Source organism: Corvus hawaiiensis, chromosome 26, assembly GCF_020740725.1.
Source record: "Corvus hawaiiensis isolate bCorHaw1 chromosome 26, bCorHaw1.pri.cur, whole genome shotgun sequence".
In the NCBI taxonomy this organism is placed as follows: domain Eukaryota; kingdom Metazoa; phylum Chordata; class Aves; order Passeriformes; family Corvidae; genus Corvus; species Corvus hawaiiensis.
The window spans coordinates 28745344-28763052 of NC_063238.1; the positions used below are offsets into that span (position 1 = coordinate 28745344).

General features: G+C 34.3%; 1 protein-coding gene across 6 annotated transcripts in view; it reads right to left on the minus strand.

Annotated features, from left to right (window-relative positions):
• CSMD3 (CUB and Sushi multiple domains 3) overlaps positions 1-17709 on the minus strand; it is a 612506-nt gene that overhangs the window by 115439 nt on the left and 479358 nt on the right. For 4 of the 6 annotated variants that reach the window (XM_048286482.1, XM_048286480.1, XM_048286479.1 and 1 more), the window contains 3 exons: positions 2506-2619; positions 1620-1718; positions 552-755 (listed from right to left, as the gene is read on the minus strand). In XM_048286482.1, the coding sequence (XP_048142439.1) occupies positions 552-755; positions 1620-1718; positions 2506-2619 (417 nt within the window). The remainder of the gene's footprint in view (positions 1-551; positions 756-1619; positions 1719-2505; positions 2620-17709) is intronic. The other 2 variants (XM_048286481.1, XM_048286478.1) reach the window with 1 other exon arrangement.

Here is a 17709-nt window from a genome sequence, read left to right on the forward strand (position 1 = left end):
ACATTAATTTAAGAATTTAATTTTGAGAATTTAATCTTGTATGACTATGACCAGACAAAGTATATTTTCTGATCTGAAAAGTTACTGCCTTTTTCCTGGCAAGTAACGAAATATTAATGTAACTATTTCTAAGTCTTTAATATAGTAGTATTCTTCCTAATGGCTTGCAATATCTTGTTAGAGATCTGCAATGTAAGATCATCTTAGTCTTGCAAGAAGTAAGGGCACAAACTAATATTTCTGATTCATCATTAAGGGGGGATAGCCAGGAATTCCCAGTGATGTTAATATAAGAGTAGCTATCACATAATTTATGGCAGCAGAGCATGTTCATGAAACTTGCGAAATGTCACAGCAAGGTTAGAATAGAAATGGAATAGAAAGGTTAGAATAGAAAGAAGAGTAAAACTTAACCTTGACTAAAAGTGACAGTAAATTAAAGTAAGCAAGAAAAAGTACTATACCAATGACAAAGAATAAATACATTCAACTAGACAATGGTCTACACTTTAAGCAGTAATTATTTCTATTAAAAAGCCTTAGGAACTCACCAACACATGTAGGGAGTGAATCATTCCATTGTGCCAATGCATTTGGTACTGTATCACATCTAATTGCTGTTGACCCATGGAGGATATAGCCTGGATTGCACTCAAAAAGAACCAGTGAACCAACTGCAAATTCATTTCCAATCCTTTTTCCAAATCTTGGTTCGGGCACAGAGCTACACTGTGTTGCACTTGTTCTTGGAACAGCTGTGAACATACAAACAATTGTGGATTCTTAATTTTAGATTTGGTGAGGGAATACAGATATTGAACCACAAATATTTAAAATGTCTGGAAGAAACCTTCAGCTATTTCCCAGTTAAGAATATTTCCATAATCCCCAAATAAACTTTCACAATAGAGATTGGTCACTTCTGATGTTTGAGTTACTGTTTAGGAGAGCATAGTACTGATATACTTGCCAAGATTGGAAGAAATGCATGAAATCCACACGAAAGCCTTTCTAAAATGACACTTACAAGAAATACTTCCATGAGATACTCAACTAATACAGGGTTTCAAAATAACATTTTGTGTCAGATGTTTACATTTACTTATGTGGATTTCTAAATGTGTATTCTGACTGTCAGATGAGGATTTATATGTAATGAAAGAATGAATTGCAGCTGCAAGTGTTGCTATATAAAAACTTATGCATTTGACCCATAAAAAGGCAAATAATGTAAATCAAGAAAAATATCTTAGTAACAGTAAGATCCTTTTAAACTCACAGGTAATAACATTTTCAGATATTCACATTTAAATTGAGAGATAAATCAGTTAGAGCACCCAGATGGATCTACCACTTGTCATTCAGATAATAAACAGAAACAGCAGCTTTGTGTAACTGTCTTCTTAAATTTGGAACCCCTCTTATGCTTAAGTATTTGATCTCTGCTTTAAAATAGAGATGAAGAGTTTTATCATTTTACAAAACATGTAGAAATAATGACACTTGTTCTATTGTTAAAAGGCTATTACTTTCCTCTTCATTCTCTGTCTGTTTCTCTCTGGTGATTTACAAACTATGATGAACAGAATAAATGTACACATTTTTCTAGGTTGTCTCACCTTGATAAACAAAATGAAATCCTTTAGCTGTTATTGGTCCAACTGAGGTAAATCTGACTGTGATCTGGTTCCCCGAGCTCAATGGAAGGGATTCACCTACTCAAACAATGAAAATACAAAGCTATCATAGCCACTTTTTACTAAAGAAAATACCTGTCAACATCTTTGCAGCTAGAAATAATACTCTGCAAACCCTGTTCTGCTTCAAGAAACTTTGCAAGATATATGCACTTTTAGTATTTTATGTTGACAGTATTATGTCATTCTAGAAAAGAGGTGTTAAAACTCATCTCAGTTACTAGGAATATTTGTTGATTGTTTCCTTTAACAAAAACAAACAACCAACCCCTGCAAAAAAACCAAACCAAACCACCACCAAAAAACCCAACAAAAACAAACCACACCACAACACACACACCCCCAAAAAAACTCCAGAAAACAAAAAACAAACTGAAAAAAAAACAAACAGCAAAAATTCCAACCCCCCCACCTCTTTAAATTGAGTCAACATGCAACTAATCTACTTAATTTTACTTTGATACAAATATACCTTGCTTTCCCTTTAAAATATCTACAAGCTATTTCAAACTACTCACTAAAGCCAAAAAGGCACAATGTAAGAAGTCCTTAATACCCACAATAATAGATAAATATCAAAAGAGAGAAACATTAAAAAAAAAAGCAATTTTACTTCATTTCTTCATTTTATTCATCAATGCAAAGATTTTGAAGTGTTTAGTTCAAAAAATGGATTTCATATATTTGCCAGAGATTAATTTAAGCAAACATGAAAATCCTTTTTTTCCTCTTTTTTTGGACTACATTATATTTCTAGGTTCATAAGAAAAGTAAATAATGATATACTGACAGTTCTATTAAATGATACCTGAATGAGATCCTGAGAGAGAGGATAACAAAGATGACTGTAGAGTTGGGCCATCATATACTTCAACTACGTCATGGAGTGATGTCTGGAAAAACACAAACTGGCCAAAAACAACTGACCAAATAGAAAGGAAAAGATGGAAGAGGCACCAGTAGCCAAGACAAAAAACAAAACCAAAGCCAAACACAGGGAACAGAATAGGAAAGGGGGGGGGAAGAGAGAACAAAATATACATTAATGTATGGTTTCAAAATAATTAAGTCAGCCGTCCTGGTGCTGAATGTAGGTTGTTTTTCATACCATTACAGCAGTAAAAGGACGAAAATACATCTAAAAGAGACAATGAAGGTACAGAAGCCATACATTTACATATAATCATTAAAAGATTCTAGTAATTAGGGAACAAAACAATTTTTCTGCTCTTGAATATACTTTCAAATTCTGTGCCCTCCCCCACCCAACATGCATCTAAATTCTCAGTGCAATTTTCTCCTTTATAATTCCAGGCATATTATTATACACTGTGCTTTATTAATTGATTTTGTTGACAACCCTCTGTAACTTTTACTCACCTTGGAATGTTTCATTTTTTAAAAGAATATTAACATTCAATATATCTTTGTGTTTGTGAAATAAATGAGCAACTGATTAAAGGCAACACTTTTCAGAATACATCTATTGAATCACAAAAATTCTTGGTTTTAAAGTCATTCTAGTAGAGCAACTCAATGGAAGATTTATTTTTGCACTTAAGTTCAAAGGTCTGCATAGCCCATTTGAATCAGAGGTGTTTTCACTTTTAATACAAGTAATCAATGAAAAGAAAAATAATTTTTTGGGTTAGTTCTGACCCTAGTACCTAGAAAACATTTATGTCCAATACTACTAGCAGTGGATGGGAAAATGACTTAGGGACTATACATGTATAAAGATGGAAGCAGTCAGGTATTTTTACGTACTGGAACACCTTAAAAGAGAAAGAAGCAGTTCTTATTCATTATTCAGGTTAGACATTTTGGAATAAATATTTCAGTGTGTTGCTACTAGGTTATATTTGTCTTCCCAAAGTTCTACAATATCTTCATTTGCTAGGTTTAGTTATAGAAGATGAAGCTCTCACCTCCAGTTCTTTCAGTTCATTACACACCCTTAAAGCTTTAAAAATAGTATATTAAAACTGCATTGTCTTTAAATTGTTGACTTTTTTTTTGACTGATATTTTCGTAAAAACGCAGTTCCATGTTCCTTACTCATGATCTTATCATATACCCGTTTCAGTTTTTAAAAGCCTCTTTTTTAAGAAGAAGGAAAAGACTGGACATTATATTTACAAATATATTTCCTTCCTTTTTTGAAGGAAAAGACTGGACATTATATTTACAAAAATTTGAAACAAAAGTGTTTCTGAGACACTTCCAAAGATTCTTGTCCATTTTTTACGAGGAACTATAAGTGACATGCTGAGTTATGTCCATAATTTCTTCTTCTATCTCCACAAAATTCATAATTGATTTTTTATTAGTTCTGCTTATTTTCAAAATAATATTCATCTGGATTCAAGTTTTCTTTTTGGTGTTGCTAAAGACAACTAACAAGCTTTTAACCCAGCTAATTGTTTCCATCAGATTTTTACTTTTATCAAATCTTTTTTCATACTCAGCGAATTTCATTTTGCCATTGAGACAAGAAAAGTTCCTTGTGACTTCCACTGCTGTGCCATGTGCTCGTTGCCTGGGAAAAAAGAGATCAGGGGAGACACTGCTATTTCCCATTTTGAATTATGTTTCAAACTATGTACACAAAATTCAGGCAAGAGATACAGCTACCATAACAAGCACACGTAATTGTTATCAAGAGTTGTATCCTGGGAAAACTGTAAAAATGGAATTGTTAAGCTATATTGTATTGCAGTGGGTTATTATAAAATATTTGCCCAGAAATTTTACCATATAGTGAGTCAAATTCCAAGGTCTTTTTGTACGTTTTTTAAGTATTTCAGTCCTGGTTTCACCTCTAGCTTTGTCTTGTGAACCCTTCTGTCTAAAAGTATAACAATGAAGAAAGTGAACTAATACGTGACTTAAAATCAGCCACTTTAGAAAGAGAAAGCTCCATATATCATTTTTGATAACTGTTTTTTTTTCACTATCATTTGTGCATTTCTTAATAAAATACAGACAAAAATACAAGAACAAAACCAAAAGGTTTCATCGACTTGAGATAAAATAGATTAAGATGAGGTGGCTGAGACATCAAAAGAAGTGACAGAGGACTTACTGCCAGAAAGGGGTTAATATGGAAGAGCAGAAAGCTCAAGTAAGGGGGTTTGAGCCCTTTATGATCAATTTACGTGAGTCAAGCTGCTTTCTCAAATTAAGCAGGAATAAGCTGCAGCCACTTGGGAAGAAATAATTTAGATTCTGTTCCTTCCTTTATCTGTGCCAGGATACTTTCTTTTTATTAATTAAACTGCAAAATGTTGCAATGTATAGTGACTGATACCTGACCAGCTGACATTATGTTACAAGAGACGAAATTCTGATTATTAGAAAAAGAACAGTTCATTATTCCTGTGTTTTCTGGTGCTCATTGTTGTCTACTCCGTTTGGCATGTGTTCATTCTTTTATTTTCTAGTGTTTAAAAAGAATTTTCTTAAAATTAAATAATAACAAACATATTTGAAGCCAATGAAAAAATACCTTCTAAATTAACAAAAGTTGATAAAATGTAACATGAGTATCCAGTATAGTTTGCCTTTAGGAAACAAATAACTGAAAACTACTATCCAGTTCGAATAAAGATCAAATCACTTCAACTGAAGAATTTGGGTGTGATTTTTTTTTTTTTTCTTTAATGATGGATGGATAAATACTCCCTAAATAATGACTCATTCGTAATCATTTGCTGTCCCCTGTCAACTATCATGAAATACTGAAAGTCACCTGTCCAAACTTGACATCTAAAATTGGGCCGCAAATTATTTCTGAATTCATGTTCATGTTGGCCTTCAATGCTCTGTAGCAATACTATTTAAAATAAAATATATTTTCCCCTGTGTTTTATGGTTTAACATTTTACTTACATATTTAGTTGTCTTTTATTTTACAAGATCAAAAATGCAAGGCTATTCAAAAAAGATTTTCTCTTGAAATTTTGATAGTTACAACTAACTTATGCATTTCCTCAAAAAATTAACAAAATACATTTCTAAAGGGTTTTTTATACATTTCCATTTGTGTGATTTTTTTAATGTCAAAATTCCAGGCACACTGTAATGTTAATACTGCCAGTAATTTAAGACAGTGAGGGAATCCATTAATTCAAAATATGCCTTCACAAGCAAGCTCCCTTTTAAACAAGCAAGAGCTAGACAAGCGGACTTTCCATGCCTCTAAATATCTAGATGTTTCTATGGCCTTCATCACTGTAATATCTGGACACTTTCAAAGAGTTTGGAAAGCATCTAACAACAGATGGAATTGGCCAAAAATAGTTTGCTAGTTAAAAATATCAAAGAAATTTTAGTTTCATTTTTGAAGTAAAAAATATACATGTATAGAGATTACACCTACCTGCCTACCTGTTAAAAAAAAAGTACTGATATAATTAAAATAGTATTAGATTATGAACAGTATTCTCAGTATAATTCCTGTCACAAAATTAGAAAATAACTGAGACTGGAAGTCTTCACCAATTATCTAGTACAGTCCTTTTGCAGACAGGATAGCAATTTAGAGCAGTTGCTCTGGCCCATGTATAATCAGGTTTTGAATATCTATGGGGATGGAGATCCCACAACTTCTTTGATCAACCTGACCCAGCATCATCCTGCCTAATTTACAGGTTTTATCCCTTGCCTTGATTTGCCTTGCCTTTCTTTCCCTTGGCTGAACAGTCCCAACTCTCTGCTTTTAATCATCTTGATCATCTCCAATATTTGCAGAAGGTGACCAGGACTATTTTCTCTACCACCTTCCCAGGTACAGAGGTGAGACCAACTGGCTAATAGTTCCCTCGATCTTTCTCCTTGGTTTTCTTTAGGATAGGAATGTTGTCTTCTTCCAGACCTTGGGAACCTCCCTCCGCTGTCATGACCTTTCAAGGGTAATTGACCTCCCATGCAACCCATCATGTCCCATGGGTTTGCATTGGCCCAGTTTGTCTAAGTTCTCCCTCATGTAGTCCTCCTCCAAGTCATCCTTACTCTAGACTTTTCTGCTGGTCTCAGCGTTCTGAGATTGTTCAAGATTGGTTTACTGGTAAAGACTGTAGTTCAGAAGAAATTTATTAATTCATGTTTCTTTGCATCATTTTTCTTCAGAGATTTCACCCCAGATTCAATTCTACATGGGTTTTGACTTTCCTAACCCCATCTTTTCAGTGTGTTTCAAGTTTTAATATTCCTCCTCAAACATCTGACCCTGCTTCAACCTCTTGAATTTTTCTTTTTTTTAGGTTCAAGTTTTATCAGCAGCTCCTTGTTCATCTGTGCAGGTTCTTTGCCACCTTTGTTTGATAGTCTGATCATTAGCATGGACCATTTTTTTCTTGAAGTGGTGATCCCTGAAAATGAAATGTATTTCCTGGATTTCTCATCTCTCCAGGGCCAGGTACAATAACAGTCTTCCAAAAGAGATCCCTGAATTGCTCACATTTCTGTCTGTATTGAGTCTGACTGAGATAGAGTTCATTTTTTTTTAGCAGCCCTCACAGTGTTGTGCTTTGCATTGGTAGCTGGAAGGGTGTTGATAACACACCAGTATTAACAAGGGGCTGGGAGTGGCAAGATCCTGGGAGGGGACACAACCAGGACAGCTGACCCAAATTAACCAAAGATATTCCATACCATCAGATATAAAAGCTAAGCGAGAGAAGAGTATTGGGTTGTGGGGGGCATTTGTTATCTTACAATGCTTGCCTTCTGGAGCCACTGCTATGAGTGCTGAGGCCCTGCTTCCTGGGAAATGTTCAAACATAGCTCTCTGATGGGAAGTAGAGATTAACTTTTCCCTTTGCTTATGAGCACACAAATTTGTGCTTGTCTTTTTTTTGCTTTAAACCTGCTAGCTGTTTTCCACTGTACTCTCTCTCCCTTGTTCCACTGGGAAGGGGACTGATAGAGTGGCTTGGTGGGCACCTGATGTCCAGCCAAGATCAACCCACTACACTGACCCAGTAAAGAATTAAACCCAACTCAAATTCAAACCTTTATAGATACCATATAATTGCCATTGCTGCTAGTACTGATCAAATAGTATTTACCTGGATAAAATATATTTATTTTATATATTATGCCAGCTATTGGATCTAAAGAAATACTCCTAATAACTTACGTGGATAACAATGGAATAAGACCATAATAAATTCTTCACCCTGGGTTTTCCCTTCTTACAGATTTTTTGTGTGCCTAATGATTTATTGAAATAAGAAAGCTTTAGTGTAAAATCAAGTCCACTACTATTGTAATTCACTTGCCTATAAGAAAATACCAGAAGGACTAACATGGTTTAAGCATTGTTATTACAGAAAGTGAAATGTGCAATACATATAAGCCCTCCTGTTGAGGGTCCAGGTATTTGTTTAAAGGCTGAATCAGCATTTGTAATGATAGGTCTTAGTAACTGACAAAAGAAAATTAAAATCAGCTGTATTACTATAATAGGACCCAAATTACCTTTACAGTTCTTAATACACATATGTATCTCCAATCAGAATCTATTTCAGTCTGGAAAAAGCATACATGAGCTATATAATGGTCATTATTTTCTACAGTAACATCACTGTTTCTCTTGCACGAAATCAGTTTGAAGAACTGAGCAAAATCCCAATAAACAAAAGACCCAGATGAATCAGCTGATTTGTTAAGAATGATAATTTAAAATTGTGCTTGAAAATGGTAGTTTAGATAATTTTCTCTAACATATTTAAAACAGGTTTCTTCTAACTGTGAATGAAAAATTAAGGTGTTAAGGTGTCTAACAGTTGTGGTATAAAACAGGTCTAATTTTAGAGCTAGAGGTCTTTCTCAGAATTTGAGGTTACTCTGAAGAAGTTAACTTCTTATAGTTTCAAACAATTTCTGTCATCAGTCTAAATAATACTTACAGAAGAGAGTTTTGTTCACAACATGAACAAACAAAATATGAAGATTTTATTTCACAGTGAAAAAAACCCATAAAAATGTTTCTACGTCTGTTCCACTGATGATATTCTCTTTTTGCTTATGATTCAGCTTTTTTTTTCCTATGAATGCCTATAAAGAAATTACAAAACCATATTTAACTGTTTCTTTGAGAAAGAAAAAAAAGAGAAAGAAGTCCACATTTTTGAGAAGCTTCTTTAAAAAACAGAGAAAGAGAAATCTCTCAATAGAGAAAAGTCTCTGGGGATTAAGGAAAACAAGTATGCACTAAGAAAGCAGAAATGCGAATTTCTCATGCATCTTAACACCCAAATCTGAAGACCCCATTCACTGTGCTAAGTGGTGGTTCATGGTCAGTCAGCCAAATGATAAACAACAATGGAGAAAATCTATGCTTTATATAAACAGGATTCAGGCATAACTACAGGATGCAGGAAACTACTGTGTGAGGTTTTCTCTCAATGAGAAAGACTCAGCAAGACTTTATGGTCGATCATTTTAGTGTCATCAATCAAATGATCACCTGATAGGAAAAACCCTTGTGCCCATTCTCATAAGAAAGAGAGGAATTCTTCACAAAATAGACACCTGCATTAAGATTTGACTACACTAGTATGATGACAATCACTTTGATCCAGTTTTCTTTGCAGGAGTTACAGATTTTTTTATTTTTTGGGGCTTTTTTAGTTTTTTTTAGGAAGAGGAGGGGAGGAAAGAGTGGTTTTTTTGGAGGTTTTTTTGGTTTTTCTTTTTTTGTGAGAAACGGGACATTGCTTAAATTTTACACTTCCATGATTTTCTTTGGATGTCACTTTTAAGATACCTCAAACCAGCCATGGAGTAGCCTTGAAAAAAATAAAATGCATAAATGAATAGCATAATATCTAGAAATATTTTGAAGTTAAGGTCCATCAATTATTTATATAAAGTAGCTCAGCATTCACTGACTGCAAGTCAAGAGTCTTGCATAACATAATTTAATAATGGAAATTGTATTTAATAAACTCAGAGATGATCTGGTACAAAGGCTTATTATGACCCTTTGCTGTCTTAATCTATGACGAGCAGAAAAATTACTTTTACTATACTGTTAAAAAAGTTAAAGGCTACCTACTGTTGCAACTTGTATCTGCCCCTCCTACTGGAACATAGCCTTTCTCTTTAAATGACTCCTTTCATTTAAATATTTGGCTTCACAATAAACAGCAGGTAAGAAAAAATGTATGAAGTTTTCCTTTGTATTTAGGATGAACCAGCAATACACTGTGATGCATTGAACTAGAAATACAAATTACAGACTGACTCACTATTTTAAAATTATGTTATACTCACATAAACACCAAACAAACAGATATTAGCCCCCTTCTGCTGAGAAAAATGTCCAGTAAAACTGCAAGATAATTTGAGTGTATGTTGGGCTTTTTGAAGAGAAGTTGTTCAATAATCTGTGAGAAGGTTTTTGAAGGAAAAGATTGAAAGATGACACCCTAAAGAGATGACGTTACAGAATTCATGGATAGGAATATTGCTCTCAGTAACGAAACCTAAATTAATTTTGACCAGCTCACATGAAAGAATTAGAAGAACTGATCTTTTACTGTTCAGTGTAATACTTCAGTTCGACATAACACTAAGTATGTCTGAATTAGCACTGCTACTATCACTTCTAAATGAAAATAGTAGCAGAGGTGTCATTTTTTAAAAATGTTTCTCCTCTTACATTTCCAAACATTTGGTTGTCTGCCAGTTACTTTTAATACATTCAGTCTACTCTGTGTCTGTAACTAATCTTTAGTGATACCAGTTAAATTTCTCTGTAATGGTTGACACTTCTTAGCATGTGCTGTAACAGGAAAATTATTAATTGTTTGTGAATACAAAGTAGAGTTCCTGCTAATAGTATCCTGCTGTGTAAATCTTGATTCATTTCAAAGCAAATAACAGAATAAAACAGTCGTCTAGTGCTCCTGACCTTGGAAGAAGTAAAAATTAATTCCACCTGTATGAGCCTCTTGGGTGCACTGCAGACTAGATGGCAAAATAAGGCTAGTGAGGGGTTTATGTGTAAACCATTGGAAGGGGTATTCTTACTGGCATGAGTTAAGTACAGAGAGGTGCTGAATGACTGAGCAATTAAACTAAATGGATTTGATATATTAATGCTACAAAAAATAATCAGATATAAAAGAGAATAATTATATAACTGAAAAGTTGCTAAAGCTGTCAATAGGAAAAAGGAACCCCCACACACATAGATATATGTATAACACACATCAATATATATCTATATACATTTTCTATAGCTCCTGAATGATAGATTAGCTTCACACAAGTTTCCCAGTGTATAAAAGTATGACTGTACAAGACAGACCTACGAAAGTCCTCAAATGTAACAGATTCTATTTCAAGATCATCAGATGTATAGCACAAATTTACTGTTATTAGCAAATTAATATGAGAGATCAAAATAAAAGTCATGCAGGTTTTCCAAACCACACATAGATGTGCCAGTAAACTGTACTTGAATAGGGTGAACTAATTTGTATTTATTCTAGTTTATCTCAATGTATGTGACTTACACTACTGTCTAGTCCTTAATCTCTTAGTCTGTGGAAAAAGCCTTTACTGAATTATCTGCTTTTCATCGAGTGTTATTGGTGTTCCTTTGGCAGTCTCAACTGGAGATGTCAAATGGAATCCTACATTTCCTGGCATGACATCCAGACGATTAGGGAGGAAAAGGCAGAATAAACTATTCTCTCTGCAAACAAGGAAGAGGTAAGGAAGGATAGAAAGGAGTTCTGGTTCTTAAAGCTCTCATGTGCCGTTTTCCTCCCACAGATAAAGAAAATAGCTGTTCCATTCTATGATCTCAAAAAGCAGAGCACACATATAGACTGAGCTGCAAGCCATCCTCTGCTGTTCTTCCTTTGTTTTAATTCTCTAAGAGAAGTGTTGAATGGAAACATGACGATTTGTCCTCTCTCCTGTTACTGTATTCCTGCATTCTCAGACTAGGAGAGGGAGATGGGATCTGCTGTATTTCATGTTTGAGAAAAGGAAATGTTCATCTGAATATATGAAAAAACAATATGTTTGGGGACAGAAGATGGGGCAGTTATTAACACTAGAAGCACAGCGTGAGGAAGTGATGTGAAACTGCACAGAAAAAAGTTTATATGCATATTTCTCCACAAATGGGCATAATTCCACATAAATGTGAGATGTAGGACTTTTCCTGAAGCTGGAAGATGACTGAACTCTCCTAATTAACACATTTCCTACTTTCTTCTAAAATCAGCAGTTTATTACTTTACATAAACTATCATTCTCCTCTGGCTTCAAACCTCTGCCTCCCTTTCTTCTTCTCCCTTTCTGCTGCTCACACCCCTCTCTCTCCTGGCCTGAATCATCATGCATACATGTAAAGGTCTTTCAGGATCTGCAACAACACAACAGTAGAGTGAAAACAGTTAAAACAGTATTTTTTATTTACTGATAGTTATATCATGTTATTTTATATTATATTATTAATTACAGAATATATTATTTGCAATAATTTAAAAGTTAGGAGCATGTGCATCTGCTATCTATTACAGAACCTTGAAGAACGCATCAAACCAAACTTTCTTTTCTCTAAATTGACTTGTTTTGATTTTACCCAACTAAAACTCAAACATCTATTATTACAATTTGTTTCACCAGGTAACATAGGTTTATTTATCCCTATGGACCAAAAAAACAATGTATCTTATAATTTTAACTCCTTTAATGCTCTTCAGATTTATTATTTGATATCTGAGATGTTGAATTTATCTCATTTTGCCTAACTGACCTAAAAAGGAGATAGTTTTTTGCGCCTTATTATTCAACATTTTTGCTGAGTGGAAGGAAATACAGCACCACATTTAAAAAGAAAGAAGCCCTCTGTTCCTGTGTGTCCTGGTTTCAGCCAGGACAGGGTTACATTTTGCAGCAGCCAGGAGGGGGTAGGGCCAGGACAGGAGGTTGTTCTTTATCACCTCACTGTCATTGTTGGGGGCTCGGGGAAGGAAGGCTCTTTGAGGAGAAGGGGTTCCTTCAGGTCCAGTAAGCCTGGCAGAGGGAGCCATCTGGTATTGTCTATTATCATCTGGGTTTTTTTCCATGTGAATTGTTTCTTTTCTTATGCCCTCTGTCATTCTGCTACTGATCTTATTCTTATCTCTTTGCCGTTTACAGTGAATTGTTCTTATCTCAAAGCATGATCTTTTGTGCCTCCAGTTCTTACCTCCAGTCACCCACAATAGGGAAGGGGAATGGGGTAGCAAGTGGCAGTATGGTTTTAGTGGGAGCACTTAATTGAACTAAATTTCCCAAATCAGAACACTGAGAATTTTGCTTCACTCGCTATTTTCAATTTTTAAAAAAATTTTTGGAAGAATGTCAGTCTCAATGTCTTGCATGGAAAATACACCTCTCATATGTTACCAATGTCATTTCTAAACTAGGGGAAAGAGGGTTGAAGTGATAATACAGATGAAGTAGAACAGTTTGACAAAAAAAATATAGATGGCCCTAAGCAGTAATTATATTTTATTTAACAGACTGAGAGTGTGTTAACAGACCTAGAGCACTGGCTAGAGTGAGAATTAGAAATTTAATCTGAATAAAAGCTGCATGGAGAAGCCTACTGATAAGTTAGGCAATATATTTTTTGATATAAAAGTACACTAGTTTCAAAACATCCTACTGAAATGCTTTAATGAAGGTGTGCAGACACCTTCCTATATTATTTCAGTCCTACATTTAGTCTTTATTAGAAACTAAAGTAGGTCTTTGGTCACTAGTAATGTTTTTTAATTAGCTATTATTTTGGTATATAACAAAACACATTTTAAATCTATAATAATGCCTCACAGATCCACCAGTGATTAATGCTATAAACCTAAATAAAGCAGAAGAATGAGAGACTGTTTCACATCTACTTTGCACAGTCTGTGTTTTCTGAGATTATTTTACCAATGCAGTAATCAAAGCTGCAGACCTAGCTGCTAATTTGCAATTAATTATTTTGTACAGTTTAAACTTCTGGCTTCAAATCTACTCTGAGGGGAATAGCAAGCGCAAAATTATGTCTTCACTTCTCTGAAAGTCCATCAGTGAGCAATACAGTAGTAAAAAAAATTGAAAGTATAATTGATTATATTATTTCTGTTCTTCTAAATAAAAGACAATTCTTTACTGCTATGATGTGCAAGTACTCAGGATTCTCTTAAATGGACGAGACAATTAGGTGGAAAGCTTTTCATTTGGGCCCAGTAATTGCAACCTACTGATTTTTTTTTTTTTTATGTCTCTTGCAAAATAGTGTGTGAACAGGAAAAGAATCCAAGACCGTACAGCTAACAACTACTGACATTTGCTTTAAGCTGAAGAAGCTACTACTCAGATAATAACATTCCGAGACCAGTTGTGCACATTGCATGATCTGTCATTTCATTGGTCCATTTTATTGAGAAAAGTGAGTGGAAAAGGTTAGATGAGGCTGAGAGTAAGCAGGAAGCCATTTCCCTGCTACTACAAAAGTGATCTGAAGCGCAGAAATGTGAAGATCTTGTTAATCTTGAACATGGGCAGCATTTTCCAATCCTGCTTCATTGTGTTCTTATACAATTGCTTATACACTTTGAGAAAACAAATCTGAATCACACTTCCATAGCATCTGACTGTCAAAGCAAGATTTTCTGCAAAGAGGAGTATACTGGTAAAAGTAAAACACCTGAATTTTGTTAATTGTTGATTTTTCTATTACAGTCTCTGAAGAAGAAAGGAAACACCTGCAACTTTTTGTTGCTTTCCTGTAGATCTTAATAGTAGCCTGTATATAACAGAAGGAATATCCAAAGAGACAACAGATCAAGAAAAATTGTTTTTATTGATGTCTCTTGTAACAGTTAAAATAAAATAATTCGTAAAACTATTATCTATGAAGGCACAGATTACATGAAGTTCAAATTAATTTTCTATTTTTTTTTGTATTATACAAACCCCTTCATTACAGTTCTAGGGAGAACTGACTTATTAATGTAAGAAAATTATTAAAAAAAAAAATTAGCAAGGGAACATGAAATTGGCTAATGAGTTATTTAAATCAGGTGCCCAAATTTGAAGGCTGGCCTTTCCTCAATAAGTTTGTGTTTAAGTCTCTCTTTAATGCATATGGAGGGACCATAGGGAGATTAATCTCTTAAGTAACATACATAATAGAAGGAATAAACAATTTAAATTCTAGAGTAACAATAGTAATAATAATAGGAATACAATAATAGAACAATATTAAGCCAAAATAAAAAAGAATCTTATTAAGACAGGAGATTTAATTCAAGCCATACTATTAATTATGTAATAAGGGTTCTAGATTTAATGGCAAAGTCACTTCGAAAAAACTCTGTTTCTTCAATCACCTCTCAGCTAATTCAGAGGTACTAATTAAAAGTACAACAGCTTTCTGCATATAATAATTATCTTTTATCATCCTACTAGTAAATGTTATTGTTTAGATCAGATGATTAATCAGTTCATTCAGCTGAAACAAATTATCACTTCAGTTTACTGAATCATGTGGATGAAATTAATATTTGAGTAGTTATTTATCTTTTCATTAGTAGGCAAACTCAAAAGAACTCCTAGTGGAATACTTAAAAAAAAAATCCTTCACAGTCAAAACCATAAAAAAAATTATATAAAGGAAACCCGTGAAAGGAAAAAGTGAAAATATTCCAGCCATTTGATAGCAGTAAATAGGAGAACCAGGACTTCATCAATATGATCTCTATAGTAAATATAACCACTTAGCAGTTTCCAGTCTGGCAACAGATGTGTTGCCAGTCTGCCTGAGTTTATAACTGAAATGTGAAGTCAAAACCTAAGGACTGTTTCAAGACCTAAATGAGAAATTTGTGTTTTTGGAGAAAGCAAATCTTGCATAACAATCAGCTTGTCATTTTAGGATCCAAAGTCCTTTATAGAAAATGGGAATGGGAGAAAGGAGGATAAGAACAGGAGGAACAGATGGCTTGGAGAAGTAAGTTTGACTTGGTGATTCGAGAACGAGAAATCTCACAAAACACAGGTTTTTTAGAAGCCTATTTCTGATTGTCTATTATAACTTCTAAACAGTGTAAGTGGGTGTTTACCATCACATGTTTTTTAAAATGACATGTCTGTCCAGGCCCCAAATACTAAAGCAAAAAGCAGTCTTCCTTCCAACATTACATTTAATACTTACACTGTTAGAGTGGAATTTGAGGTGTGATAGTCACAACAAGAGAACCACATCGCTCTGACATCATCCCAAACATTTACAAAACCCGGACAGATGTGGTACAGGTGCTTTATCAGAGCAGTGCTCTTGGGTAGGTCTCACCCTATGCCAATAACAATATTTGTGTTTGCCTTTTTCTTCTCATGCAACACTCATAATCAGTTAGAGCTGGGCAAGTCTCATTAGCCAACTGTAGGTTTCAGGGAGGCTTTACCCTTTCACAAACTATAGGTATACATGTATGAATATGTATATGTAACCATACATATGTATATAAACTACTTTTCCTACTCTTCCCATTCTTTCTTTCTCTATTCATCCCTTGTTATATCGTCCTTCTCCAATTTCCTGCTTTATTGACATATCCTAGGTGTCACCTCTCAGAAGCAATAGGACTGTCATCCTTCAATTGTTTCCACACTGGCCTCCAAAACCAGAAATTCAACACTAAGTAACAACTCAAAGCAATTTCCTCTCACCAAATAGCCATATTTTGACAGTATTTTCATGACTTTCCAAAATACATTTCTAGTTCTAAACTGTTATAAAGAGGTGGGTATTTTTTTTGCCACAAAATATGTGCAAGCACCTGACTTCCAAGTTTGTTTTTTCCCCCTTAGAGAACTTATTCACATTTTCCTGACATTTACTCACGGTATCAGAGCAGATGCAATTCAGTTCTATCTAAAATTCAACTAGAAAATTTTGTTTTAAAATTAGTATAAATAAACAATTGGATACAAACAGCAAATGGCTTACACCCCTTCCTCTTTTTTTCAGTAAAACAGATTGTTCAGGGATTCTGTTTTTAAGCATGTGGAATAATCACCCAGTTCTGCAGTCAGGAATACAAATGGAAGAAACACAAAGCAAAATATAGTGAGGATTGCAAAGACTTTTTTATTTGTTTTCTAAATAAAGGTATGGAAAGAGAAATCACTGAGAGAAATCCAGAATCCTTGAATTTTGTGTCTGTGTACACACTGGTGAACACAAATATTTGAGTCAATACAGATAATCTTACTTGAGAGAGCAATGGCTTATATCCAAAGGAATATAAGAGGAAGAGGAAAAGTGAGAAATATGCATTACAGATCCATACTGAACACGGCCTAATAGTGAACCATTTTACAAGAAGAAGATGTTTTGTAAAATAATTTTTTGGAGTTCCTTGATCTTAGTCTGATCCTAATAAGCTCCTTCCATGAAATATATCAGAATATTTCAGGATGGAAACTTGGCCATGGTCACACTGAATTATCATGGTTTCCTTGTCCAGATCTGTCTGTCTCCTACTGCCAAAAAGTGAAAAATGTTTCAGGGACACAGGAATTTCTGCAGTTGTTCTGTTAGGATGATTTTCCTATTGATTTTTGGAGCTACAAAATAGGAAAATGCACTGGAGGGGGAGAAACATAGGGAAATAACCCAAACCACTAAAACCAAAAAACCACAAGCCCAAGAGAAAGAAAGGCCTGGTCCCCACAACTGGCCAAGCTTGAAGACTGAGAAAGCAGCTTTATTCTCATGTAGAGATTAAGAATAAAATTGACACCTTCATTATTAATATAACTTTATGATAAAATGACCTAATAAATGGAGATGCAAGATTTTGCTGTTGTCCTGCCGAAGTACTGCAGTCTTGTCCTAAGAAGTAAATCTAATAGAAAACAGAATTGTTCAGAAAATATGCCACCATTCAGTCTTCTCCTTGGGACAGTAACATGTATTGGAAATCTTGTAAACGACGATTGT